This window comes from Gambusia affinis, linkage group LG20, assembly GCF_019740435.1.
Source record: "Gambusia affinis linkage group LG20, SWU_Gaff_1.0, whole genome shotgun sequence".
Lineage (NCBI taxonomy): Eukaryota > Metazoa > Chordata > Actinopteri > Cyprinodontiformes > Poeciliidae > Gambusia > Gambusia affinis.
In genome coordinates this window covers 18,563,135-18,576,819 of record NC_057887.1, presented here as the reverse complement: position 1 = coordinate 18,576,819, position 13,685 = coordinate 18,563,135, and the positions used below count along the sequence as shown (strand labels likewise).

General features: G+C 37.0%; 1 protein-coding gene across 2 annotated transcripts in view; it reads right to left on the bottom strand.

Moving 5' to 3' along the window:
* Nucleotides 1-13,685, bottom strand: part of LOC122822894 (dynamin binding protein) — a 57,399-nt gene that overhangs the window by 38,043 nt on the left and 5,671 nt on the right. For both annotated transcript variants that reach the window (XM_044101963.1, XM_044101962.1), the window contains exon 2: nt 591-745. In XM_044101963.1, coding sequence (XP_043957898.1) covers nt 591-735 — 145 coding nt within the window. In that variant the 5' untranslated portion in view covers nt 736-745. The remainder of the gene's footprint in view (nt 1-590; nt 746-13,685) is intronic.

The window sequence follows — 13,685 nt, the reverse complement described above, 5'->3', positions numbered from 1 at the left end:
GAAAGAGAAAGTGAGAGAATGAGGGAGGAGTAAAGGAACCAAGCAAGTAAGGAGGAGTGGATGAAAGCTATGGAAGGAAGGAAGCAAGGAAGGAAAGGAGGAAGGAAGAGAAGAGGTAGGAGGTAAGGAGGTAAAGAACCAAGTAAGCAATAAAGGAAGAGAGGAAGGAAGGAATGAAGGAAGAAGGAAGAAGGAAAGCAAGCAGGGAAGGAAGGAAAAGAGGGAGGGAGGAGGAAAAGGAGGATGAAAAGAAGGAAGAGAGGGAGGAGAAACAGAAGGAAAGAGGAAAGAAGGAAGGAGGAAAACAAGCAGGGAAGGAAAGAAGGAAGAGTGGGAGGAAAGGAAGCAAGTAAGCAGGGAAGGAAGAAGGAAAAGACAGAAGGAAAGATAGAAAGAAAGAAGGAATGACCAAAAGAAATAAAGAAAGAAAGAAAGAAAGAAAGAAAGAAAGAAAGAAAGAAGGCCAGCAGTGAAGGAAGGATGGAAGAAAGGAAGGAAGAAAAAAATGAAAAACAGAAGGAAGGAAGAAAGGAACGAAGGAAGGAAGGAGGACGAATGAACAATATCAATAAAACCTGTTGAAAACTTACCCGTGACGCCATCTTTGTTGCCAAGCAACCAGAACTCATCCACTACGCCCAGCACCTCGATGACATCGCCAGGGAAAAGCGGGAGCTCCTCTGAGACGCTGGGGAGGAACTCAAAGACGGCACGCACCACCGAGCCCGGTTCCATCCCTCATAACCTGCAGAGAGAGAGAGAAACGCTGTTGTTACTCTGTTTAAAACCAAACTATGCAGCACAAAATGAAGCAACCAGTGCAACACATTGCATCCGACCACTGGATCACTTGGTTGGGACTCTTTAAGGTCCTCACTATGCGAACCAACAAACGCCTTAGAGAGGACAAGCTTTTGTGGACGAGCACTCAATGAGAGGAGTAACAAGAGCGTGGGAAACCTGGGACAAAAACAGATAAAAGAGAGGAAAGAGAAGAAAAGAGAGAGCTCAAGCTGAGACGACTGAATTACATTCCTCAACACGTCTTGTTCCTGATTCATGAAGTTTCAAGTCTGTGCATTTGCAACCCTCTCTTATTTTGAAGTTAATGCCCCTAACTAGTTTTTTTAGTTCACCTGCTCCCTGTTTTGCTTTCTCCAGCTGATCGCTGTGTTAGTTTAATATACATAATTACAGTGTTGAAGAGTTTTCTATGTTTGCAGCATTATAGCCACCGTTTGTAATACGAGTGGGGAACATTTAAACACCAAGCTGTGCAGAAAACATCATTGAACCAGTGTTATAATAGCTTTGGGGTTTTTATTATTTCAGTTGAGTCTCATTGTGACATTTTGTTTGTTTATTTGGTTAGTTTAATTCATTTTTAGAGTGTTTGCTAGTTTTTATTCATTATTATTAGTTAACTCTTTGAGCCCTAAGTTTCAAATCTCCTCCTGGATATTTTTACTTATTTTAATTGTACAAAGTTTTTAAATGTCCTGTGAGTAAATATATTTCTATAAAACAACAGTTTTACCCAATTTTACAGTAATCCCGGTATTTTATATGTGAATGTTGCTTTTATTTATAAATATTTGCGATACGACAATCATGTTCTTCCTTTCCTCCTTTCTATTTGACTTGAGGATTTTGTTAAAGGAGAATAATTTCTCAGCTTCCCATGTTTCCACTGAAAACCAAAAAAAGGAACTGAGACAACTCACACAACTGTGGGGTTTTCTTCCTTACAGATAAATATTAGAATATTAGTTAATACTTTTGGAGGCTGCTTCTTGTTTCTAGGTGGACGTTAGTGTGTTTTGAAAAGAAAAACATGGCTGATGCTTGGTGTGTGTGGCTGTTTGTGAATTCTGCACCACTTGGTGGGAAAACGTCAGTGAAACTCAAACCGAGGCTGTAAACGGAGCAGTCAAAGCACAAAAAGAAAATTGGCCTGTTTAATATCAATAATGTTTATTTTTACAAATATTTCAGAAAGCAACATGAGAATACCGCTCATCTTTCTGCATTTGTTTTATTGGGTCTATGTATGGTTTTCTATATATCCAAAAAAGAAAACGTCTGTCCGTACTGGCAGTCATTTTTTTGTACTCTAAATGAATTTCTCTGTATTACCAGAAAGGAGCAGAGAAACTTTTAGCACATTATGATTAACGGTTCTTTAGATTTTGCAGGGTAGGTGTACCTTGAAACAAACACATTTGAATTGAAAAATATGGCGTTTTCGAAAGCCGATTACTCAAAAATAAAATCAAATCGACACTTATATGCAATGACATTCTCTAAATATATATAAATCACATTGAACAACAAGAAAACGCACACTATAAATAGCTTACTTTTAAAATGAAGGTTCATTAAAAAATTTCATTTTGAAAAATAAAACAAATTTCAACAGCAAACATGGCATTTTTGGGAAACCAAATTAAGAAAAGTCTGTTGAAACCAAACCCCAAAGGCTATTTTCCCCAGCCTGATATGTGATCTTAACAAGCTAAATCTTTTTGCAGGGCTCTGGGATTGTCAAATAAATATTTATTAGGCTGCAAAAATGCTTCCAAAGCTAAAATATAAAAAAAAAAAAGACATAACTGAGTATTTTTTGACCACTCCTCAAATATGTACTTTTCATTGGATTTCAATAAAACCTCTTTAAAACAGGTAATTAGGCTGCTGAATAACATAAAGACATCCATCTTTGGCTATATTCAATAGTTTTCTTGATATTTCTGGTAGGAAAGAGGGACTTTTGTTTTTTGCTCAACCTATCTATCAGTCACCTGATGCATCTCAGGTGACTGAAACATGTCTCAGCTTGTGAAACGTTTCCATGAAGCAGTTTTCTAATCCGACACGTTGCAGTACAGCGTAGGACTTCCTGTAAACTGACTCATACTGCTGGATTCAGCTGGAGAGGCTTCAAGTGTGCTTTCAACAATCTGACAAAAATAGAAAATAAATTCCTCCAACATTTCATCATGCATTTTTTAACAAATTAAGGTTGGTTGTGAACAGCTGGACAGCTTTCAGTTTTTGTTTTTCCTCCCGGCTATGAAAGAACAAAGTTTGCATCGTGTTTATTCTGTCTATGCTGGTAAGACACAAACAACCAAGTGAGGAATGAGATTCAAGGTTTGTGTTCAACAACGGAAATCTCAGTGGTCTGAGCAAGTGGTTGCTTGTGCTGCTTTTCTTCACAAACACTGTAACTGATTCAGGAATGACACAAATAGGCTAATGATCAAAATTGGTATTAAATTTCACAAAAAGTTCCTCTGAACTGTTTCCATAAACAGATCCACTGTCGGCTGTAAAGAGGAACCAAAGTTTGTCAAACTCTCTGTAAAACTCTTTAAACAAATCAGAGAGGCTGCTAAGACTCATCAACATGTCGCTTTTCAGAGAATTGGAAACGTGTCTAACCAACGTCATTCTCACATTTAATTTCTGAGAAGTAGGCTAAATAAATTTCTGCCTGCACCAAACATTCACACTAATGGTAACACAGCATGCACAACCCTCTCTAAACCTTTTGGCACCCCTGATAAACATGAGCAAAAAAACCTTAAAACAAATTAATCTTTTCCTATTACTGCAGAGGCATCGAGAATGAGAAATTAATCTTGTCTTGCAACCAAAAACACCCAGTGGCAACCAAAAAAACTATAATAAATTAAATGTAACTGAAGCATTTTTTCATAATTTATACATGACTTTTTTGGACAATTTTATTGTCAAGAATATTAAATTAGCAATCTTTGACTTTCTACCACTTTTCAAAAATGAGAAAGCGAAGAAAACATGCCAGTGTATTGTTAGCCTGGCGGGCCACCAGGCTTTACTTGGGACACCACCAGGCTAAGCATTGTTTATTTATTTGGATTTTTTTTTATAAGTTTGGTTTGAGAAAAATAATGAATATGTGGATAAACAGCTGATTTTCATTGTTAAGTTCGGCTCAGGACCTGTGATGCTGCGGGCCGGCTTCTCTTTCAAAAACGTAACTTTTTTTTTTCTTAATAGATTCTGCCATTCTCAGTGAGGCTGTGCTACAAAAACTGCTACTCTTTAAATAATACTGTGGCTGTGTGGGTAGAGCAGTTGTCTTGCGATTGGAGGGTTGTGGGTTTGATTCCAGCTTTCTCCTGCCAGATGTTGATGTACCTCTGGGCAAGACACTAAGCCCCAAATTAACCTACCAATCTGTGTATTGTGTGATTGTGTGAATGGGTGAATACCTTGTAGCTGCAGTTTAAAGTGCTTTGAGTGATGAAAATGACTGGAGAAGCTCTACATAAGTTCAGTCCATTTTTACCAATACCGCCCGTCTAGGATGTTAAGATATGAAGTTCTTGTCTGAAGATAAGAACCTCAAAATGAGTCAAAAGTATGGAAAAAATGCATTTATACTGGATTATTTAGTTCAATTTCATTTGAGCCCCAGAGCTGAACCTAAAGTTTCCCAACTTCTGCAGCGGGGCAAGAAGGAGTTGCCACGCTGCAGAAGCTAATCCTTTGGATCTGCATCCAGCCAGACAAGCTCCTTATCTCTCCTTGGATCTCTGGGTTCATGAGAGCGTCGCCAGCCTTGGCACTCGCTGACTTTCACCTTGTGATCTGGAAACTGACCACACGGGAACTGTGTCATGGCGGTTTCCCAGGAATACTTTACACCCTCAGAACATTTACACGGAATAATCAGTTTTCATGTCAGTCGTCATGTGATTATTACAACTACAGTGTGCTTAAGTTTAATTACTGATAATCATTAATGCTGCTAAATCTGTTCACTTTATGCTTAAAAAAATAGTTTACAGCTACCGACAGGTCAATTAAACTTAAATAGCAACCTCTAAACAGTGGAACTTCTGGTAAATATGTAAAAATCCTTAAGAAAAAGTTACTTTCATTGCATCTCACAGTAAAAACGTGCTACGTTTTCAAACCAAGGCTTTGAGATTTTCTGATGACAAGTTAAATTTAAGTGTCTGACCTGTGTTTTATACCAAATGTCCCATTAATTTTACTTTTATTTCCTGCTTTGAATAAAGAGTAGTTTATCCTCTTTATCCTCATCCAAAAGGATACTACATGAAACTGCTAGTTTCAAGTAGTAGTTTCATGTACTACTACAACTGTGGTAGTTGTTTATGAACAACTATAGTAGTCGTCCCAATATGACTCCACTGTAATGTTTTTATTAGATAAAGCCTTATTTAAAGGGAAAAGGTGCAGATCTGAAATCTGGCATAAATGTTGTTTATTTTTAATCTGTTGAAGCACATCAAAGTATATTTGGTGTTTAACATGTTAAAATAGGCAGTTACGATTGTTTTAGAGGGAGTCTTAGGGAAACGGGAACAAATGGATCACTAATTAAAAGTGCCTCTGATTTCAAAATAATTCAATCAACCTCAAAAAGTATAAATTAAAACAAATTCAGCTACATTTATGTTAAAGGAATTGGTGTAGCTGTAAAAAAAAAAAAAAATCACATTTTTAATTTCCTGAAAAACATAATTGTTATTTAGTGTGGAATATTTTTTTCTTTGCTAAATAAGTTTCACAAAACTGATGATTTTTTTTCAGAATTTTCTGAGATTATGCAAAATTAAAAAAAATACCCTTTTCTACATACATTTTTTAAAAATAAATTTGATATTTAAAAAAAATTAAGAATGGAATATCAGTGGGTGTGCTGTGGTGGCGTCGGGGATAGCGTGACCCACATTTGGAGGCCTTCAGTCCTCGACGCGGTGGTCGCAGGTTTGATTCCCGGACCCAGAGGACATTTGCCGCATGTCTTCCCCCTCTCCTACTTTCGGATAAGGGACACTAGAGCCCACAAAAGACCCCCTGGAGGGGAAAGAAAAAAAGAATGGAATATCAGTGACATATAGTGAAATTAAATATAAAAAATTAAAATTAAAACTTAAATAAACTACAGTAAAGACGTTCCTGGTGGTTCCAGGTGTGGCAGGAGGAAATGTCCACCAGGAAAACTATGAATCTGTTTTACTTGTGAAGTCCTGTAAAGTACAAGGAGCATTTCAAGCACTTAATCTCTTGTTGACAAACTCTTTCCAGGTGTCTCTTCCATAAAGACTCAAGAGTTTTTCTGATAAGCATTGGGACCGACTTTAAAATAACTAACATTATGTCTTTAAGAGCAAAAAACGTACGTCAGAATCTGTGAAAATGAATAAATAAAAAGATAAATGTGAACACACTGATTAATGACATTGTATTGGAAGTTAAAGGAACTAATTGGGACAGTGTGGCTGTAACTGGAGTACCATTTGGCGTAATGCTGGAGAAAGTAACAGGATTACAACAGTCAACAGCTGACAAACACAACAGCAGACAACACACTACACATGCAGCACAGCTGACAGATGGGCAACACACCAGCTGCCTAACCCACGACGACACGATGACCCTAAAACCTCAACACTCTTTAGTTACCATGCGCATGTGATACTAGGCGCTTACAAGAAATTCATACAGCTAATCTCCTGACACTGAGGGAAAACCTGCAGTAAAATTAGTCTTAGTTTAATGCAAACAACTTTTAAAAACAGAGCTTAACATTCCTAGCAATATAAAAGGATTCAAACACAACAAAAGCAAGAGATATTTTAAACAGTAGACGTATTCAACATATCCCAGTCAGCAATAGATTGACTTTATTCATCAAGGTTAAACTGTTGTCTTGTAATAAAAATAGGAACAAAAATGAGTCGTTAATGTCGCCCCCACTCCTTTTTCCCCCAGAAAGTTTAACATTTAAGACATATAACCAATAAATGCAGGTTTTCTTTCTTACATCTAATAAATTTTATACACCACAAACCTGTAAGAAACTTCCAGAAAATTTCAAAACAGCCGAAACCCTGAGTCTTTTAAACCTAGACCCGTTTAGAGTTGCTTTTAAAATATAATCAATGAAAAATTTTTACAATGGCATTTGACTAAATACAATGTTTCAATTGTTGACTGTGTTTTATGGTTGTATTTTTGTGGGGGGTTTTTTGTTGTTTTTTTTTTACAATATAAACCACTTTGAAATAAAAATTGATTGATTGATTTGATCAGTATTTCCAATACAGCTCAAGGTTCAACTGTCCGACGTTTCTTTGCTGCTGACTTTGTTCTGCCTCTCTGCTTAGAGAATCAGTGTCCTCTGCTGGAGAGTCCAGTGAGCCAGACCTGATCAATCAAATCTGAACGTTTATAGTTTTTAATGTAAATAATGCAACAAATGGTGATTTTACATTATTGTAGTAGTTGAGACTTAACTAAATTGGAGTAGAATCTAACAATCAAATTTTGGTAATGGTTTTAACAAGAATACAATTTTAGTTTAATAACAATGAAACAACTGGTGACTATTAACAAAAAAAAAACAACAAAAAAAAACATTGTATGTAAAATAAAATTACAAATGTTAAGTTTCTGAACTACCAGTGAACAACCATCTAGACCTTAATAATCAATCGACTTAAAGATTATCCACAGAGGCAAAAAAAGTCAATATCAAAAAATAAAATGAATGAAAAAAAATCAAATATATTGTGAGAAAACAACAAAGAAATGTTAAAATTCTTGTTAATTGTGAACCAATAATTAACTCTTAAAAATGTTTACTAAAGCAACCCAAAACTAGACTAAAAATATCTAAATGAGCTTTGAAATAATGTAATAACAGCATTTTGGTGATTTTTTTTTATAAAAATGACAAAGATATTAAACATATTGAGCAAGAAAAAAGTAATAAGCCAAAACAAACAACATCATATCTGTATAAAATGTCATAGGACTGTGTGACACAGAGAGTAAAACTTCTACTAACTGAGAACCAATTTTATCCGAGGAAGGTTTCAATACTCCAGACCCGAATAATCGCACCCAGCAAATGCTCATGATTAACATTTGCTAATTTGGTGGTTGGGGCGCTAGGTCAGCCATCCAGTGATCTATTGTGTTTTTGAGTTAAAAATGTTTCATTTTTGAGTTAAAAAATATTTTTAAAATGTTTAAAGTTGACAGGCAATTTGAAAATATGATTAGGTAAATGTGTTATTGGAAGACTTTAACAAAAGCCAAACAGCAACTATAAAGTCTTAGAAAAGGCAGACATAAACAAACCAAATAAATAAATAACCTTAGCCTGGTGAGGTCACAAGTAAAGCCTGGTGGCCCGCCAGGCTTATAATACACTAGGGGAAACCCTGATTAACAAATAAGATTCTGAAAATGTTTGTAAAGGTGTGTCTACTGGTGATTGTAATTAATATGAAAAAAGTAAGTTAATTAGAAATGTATGCAAACAACCAACCAAACATTGCAATTTATCTGATAAATAGCCATTTTTTTCTACTTTTAGTGGTTGCACAAGTGCTGATTCTACGTTAAAAGATGGAAAATTAATTTCCACAGTATGAACTGGTGTATGACAGAAGTCTGAGTCATGTCAGCTTTTCAAGCTCAAACAAGTCTAGTTAGAGACAAAACCTTCTGAGTAGAGCAAAATGAAATCCTATGTGCTGACTGCTGGTGTCTCGACAATACTCTGCTTCATTTTCAGACATCTGGTCATAAACACACACAGGGAGAATCCTCTGGAGCGCGCTGAATGACAGCGGATGGGTACCGTTTGTTTACTGGGAAGCCCGCTGCCGTCCAGAACGCTGAGTCCACACAAACACATTCAGACAGGTGGACGACACGGGACGGTTCTAGATATCCCAAACTGCGGGACATCTGCTGCAACCCTGCTGCTCGTTCGGTCTGTCAGCAGATATGAAGGACGAGGGGTTGAGGGCTGGTTAGAGAGGGGAGTGTGGCAAGGCTGCGGCCGGCTGACAGCTGTCATGTGGAGTAATTTTATGAGCGTTTGTTTATGAAGTCGATACCACAAGAACTCCCTCTGACAGCACGACAAAACCAAAACCAGTGTAGATGTTACTGTGCATCTTCTTCATAAAGAAATTTCTAATCTAGATGAAAACTATACCCAGTAAATTATCAAATAAATTAAGATCCTGCAAATATAAACATGAAATTCAATTATTCAGGACTCAACTCTCTCCTGGACTTGTACTTTTAGCAAAACTGCATTTTTATCATATTAAGGGTTGTCTGATAGGTCAAAAAATATTAATATTAGTATCTGTTTTTTATTTTTATTGTAGATTTTACACAAAAACATTTGATGTATTATTATCGCCACCCATCACAATAGATATCAGACTAATTTTAAATCAATTAACTAAATGATAAATTATACTCAATGATTTTTATTTAGATGATTTATCGTTTTCCTCTTCTCACTTATTTTTTTGAAGGACAATATTGTTTATAATACTTTTCTTTGTTGTTTTATTTATTTTGGATATTTAAGTTGTCGTCCAGTTCCAGTGTTAAATGTTCATTGGAATTTAAAGTTTATTGATCTTTAAGAATCTGTTCTTGCAGTATTATGATATTATTCAAAACAACAATATCACTGTTTATCGCAATAATAAAATTTGTTATTGTTATCAGCCTACATATCGCACATCCCTATGGAGAATCATGAAAGAGTGATAAACTTTTCCAGATGTCTTTCGGCTACTGAAATTGCTCCAAAAGTGCATCAACGACTCATCCAGAAGGTCACAAAAGAACCAAGAAAAAAAAAAAATCTAAAACACTTCAGGTCTTCATCGCCTCAGTTAAAGTCAGAGTTCATGATTCAGAAAATAAAAAAAGAAACAGAATAGATGGGAATTACATGGGAGTTCCAAAGCCAACATCACTGCTGGCCAGACAGAACACAAAGGCGCGTCTTACACTAGCACAAAAAACATCTTGATCATCCCCAAGAGTTTTGGGGTGACAGTCTGACTGACAAGTGGAACATTTTGGGAAGTGTGAGCCATGTTACATCTGGTATAAATCCAACATTTCAGAAAAAGAACATCACAAAAACACTGGAATTGTGACGGCTATGGACTGTTTTTGCTGTGTCTTTTTGCTTTGGTCAATCACACTTTGTTTATGCAGCAGGACAATGATGCAAAGAAATAAATCCAACTTTGAATCACCCTAAAAAAATAAATGAGGGTTTTGGAGCGACCCAGCTAGCAGATGATTAGGACTTTAGTGTTATCTTGGTAAAAGAAAGCAACACCAAATGTCTTCAGGTAACTGAGCAGTAACCTCTTCACTGACAACTGAGGCACACCTGGATGCCTAGACACGGTGAAATACTAACATCATTGATCAAGAAGGCCTTAAACTGATGCACCAATCAGTCAACCACAGTATGTTTCTTTTGTTAATTAAAAGAATCAAAACTGAGAGGTCTCCCTTTCTTCAGTGATTAAATAAACTAATAAATTGCCCATTGTTAGATGCACTCATGACTTAGTTCACAAAATACTAAAATGAAATCAGACATAAGCAAAGCAACAAAAGTTAATGTAATACTAAGCTGGGGGAACTAAAACAAAGTTCTCACACATTCATCTGTGTATTATAAGCCTGGCGGGCCACCAGGCTTTACTTGCCACCCCACCAGGCTAAGAATCATTTGATTATTTTAAATTGTTTTTTTTTTTTTTACCAGTAACGATGACAGTAAAAATGGAATAAGACACAGTTGACGCAATAAACTAGGCCAATTGCACCGCCCCTGCACCTTTCTGTTGGCCTCACGCTATTATTTCCAAATTATCCTCCTCCAGATTTTGAACATTTTTTTACACAAAAACACATCTGGCCACTAGTGGACTCCCCTAGTGCCCCGACCACCGGGTTTAGCTGGTTTTCTCAGGGAAAACCCTGCATCCGTACATTTTACAGTCTTTTGTAACAAAATCTGAATCGTCAAAATTTGACTCAGCAGGTTGGACATCACAGAAAACCATCGACTAGCAACAATGTGATTGATTGATTTCTATTTCACTGCTCTTAACCAGTAGGGTTGAACTCCTCAGAATCTCCTGTCCACCAACTTTTCAGTGTTTCCTGACTGAACACTCCTGATGACACAATGAGTGGTTAATCATTTGAATCAGGTGTAAAGGTATGAAAATGTCTAAAGCATGCAGGACCCACAGCTGGGGACCACCACAAAACAACTTTGAAGAGTCCTGGAGGTTTGTATTATTTTCTGGACTCATCATTTCAACATAAGGCAGTTTTGCTTCTGATACGGCCCAAAGTTTATGTTTTCCATTTTACTATCCACTGCTGGATGAAAAGAGAACATCTGGGAAGCTGAGTCAAATGCTTACAGACGCCAAATGCTGTTGAAGTATTTGGTTCTGAGAGGCGTGAATACCACAGCAAAGCACAAACAGAGAAATGGTGAAAGATGAGCAGGATACAAAGGATTTGCACAAACTGGTCCCTCTCTAGTCTTTACCAGTTTTATTAGAGTGCAATATGGGTTGTTGCTTTTGTCAGGTGCTCTGAGTTCCCCAATTTAAATTTGCTTAAATGTGATTACAGTTTTTAAATGTCCTTAATTCACCAGCTGTGTCTCTGACTGACAGTAATCTGAGTCCTTTCCAGAATTTCCACTCTGACCTTTATAAATGGGAATGGTTTACGTGTACTACCTGGAACATTTGAGATGTTGTGTACCATTAAGCAGCTTTGTCTATAACAGCTGAGAGGAGGTACTGGAAAGCTGCAGAGGTTGCTGCTGATTGTAGGAAAATCCCTGGGTGGGTTTGTTTAAAGCGACTGGAAACACTCTCTTTGGCTCGAACGGCGCTCTGCATAAATTCACCTCAGTCTTCACATTTTCATTTAGTTTGCATTCCAGCATCTCTGCAGCAGTCCGGTTAACACACAAGCATTCCACGGGCGGAGAAACACTGCCACGCCGCTTTCCGAATCCCGTTTAATCCTGACATTGTTGACTTCATGTTCCATAACTTCCCTCTGGTCACATATTCTTCATTCCTTTCCCCCTCCAAAGCATGCACACGTTAAATATCAATGACTTAGACTGTATGACACACACGCATGTGTTCTCAGGAGCCGGGCGGATGGAAATGCCTTCCTTTTTTTTCTTTTTTGCATAAACATTTCCACAGAGGGAGAAGGAAACGGCTTGCATGTTTGCTGCGAAAGGGGCCGAGGATGTGTTGCCGTAGATACCGTTTGTGTGGAATAAGGAGGACCCCAGAGAGGTGCCCAGGGATATGCCGCACCCTTAAAAACGCAGCCCAGTCCTAATAGTTTGCATATGAGCTGTTACACAACAGATCTCTCACATGGGATCATATCATGGCTGCAGAAACATCATGAACTCACAGTGAAATGTGGGGAAACCCAGAAAATACAGGAATTCAAACTTTAATAAGGGTTAGGGGTGAACTGAGGACAATGTTTGTCAAAGTCTATTTGCTTTATAACTCTATAATAGTTCTTCTAGTGCATTTATGAATCATCTTAGAGGACAAGCCTTGCTATAATCCTCCCCTGCAATAACCTATTCAGGAATTGCAAAAATACTCAAATGCCAACCCCTCAATGGATTATACTGTAATAAGCTACAAAGTGGGAAGAAAAGCTGTAATGGGACAACATAGTTAAACCACAGAGCTGAGCAATAATATCTTTGGATCAATGGTGAGTCAGAGAAATGATTCCTCCGACAAGGTTTCCCCCAGAAAGTTTGCTAAGCCCAGTAGTTGGGTCCCAGGGAAGTTATTCATTCAGCAGCCCGTCGTGTTTTTCAGTTAAAAAATGTTTTAAGTTGACAGGAAATTTGAAAATGTCATAATTATGTGTTATTGAAAAAATGGAAGATTAATACCTGAACCCTAACTATAAAGTTGTAATAAATGCAAACATTTTACAAAGACTTAAGTAAAGCCTGGTGGCCCGCCAGGCTGATAATGCACTGAGGGAAACCCTGCTCCGAAAAAAAAATGAAATCTAACATCCAAGATTTTAGAAAAAGCTGCAAAACTTTTAATATCCTTGAGATTTCTGTTTTGTAAATGTTTAAAATACCCATGACTATGAAGAAAATAAAATCCAAATTTGAAAACTGTTAAAATTCATGTTATTTGCTCAAATACGAATCAAGTAGTCTTTATCAGAAAGGTGTATGCTTGCCATATTCAGGGCCACCAGGCTTTACTTGTGCCCCCACCAAGTTTTTAAAAATGCTTGCACTTTTTAAGACTTTATAGTTGGTGCTCAGATACTAATCTTCCAATAACACATAATTATTAAGTAATATTTTCAAATTTCCTGTTAACTTAAAAAAAACTTTAACTCAAAAACATGGCAGGCCGCTGGATAAATGTCTGCCCTAGCACCCAACCAACAGGCTTAGCAAGTTTTCAGGGGAAAACCTTCCATATTTCTGATCGTACGTCAACTTCCAATGATGTTTTAATCAAGTTTAAAATGACTACATTTCCCTTCACACAGTTTACTAAACACACAATCTGTAAATGATGTGTTTTATAAACACAATAATAAATGTTACCACTGCCACATTTTTAGATAAACAAGACTATTTTATTTCTGGAGCACATTTTGGGCAACAAGCCAATTCAAAGTGCTTTACACAGTCAGAAGGAAAAACAAGCAAAAAGCAAGTGGCAAAGTAAAGGCTAAACCATTACTACAGATTAACAAACAGACTACAG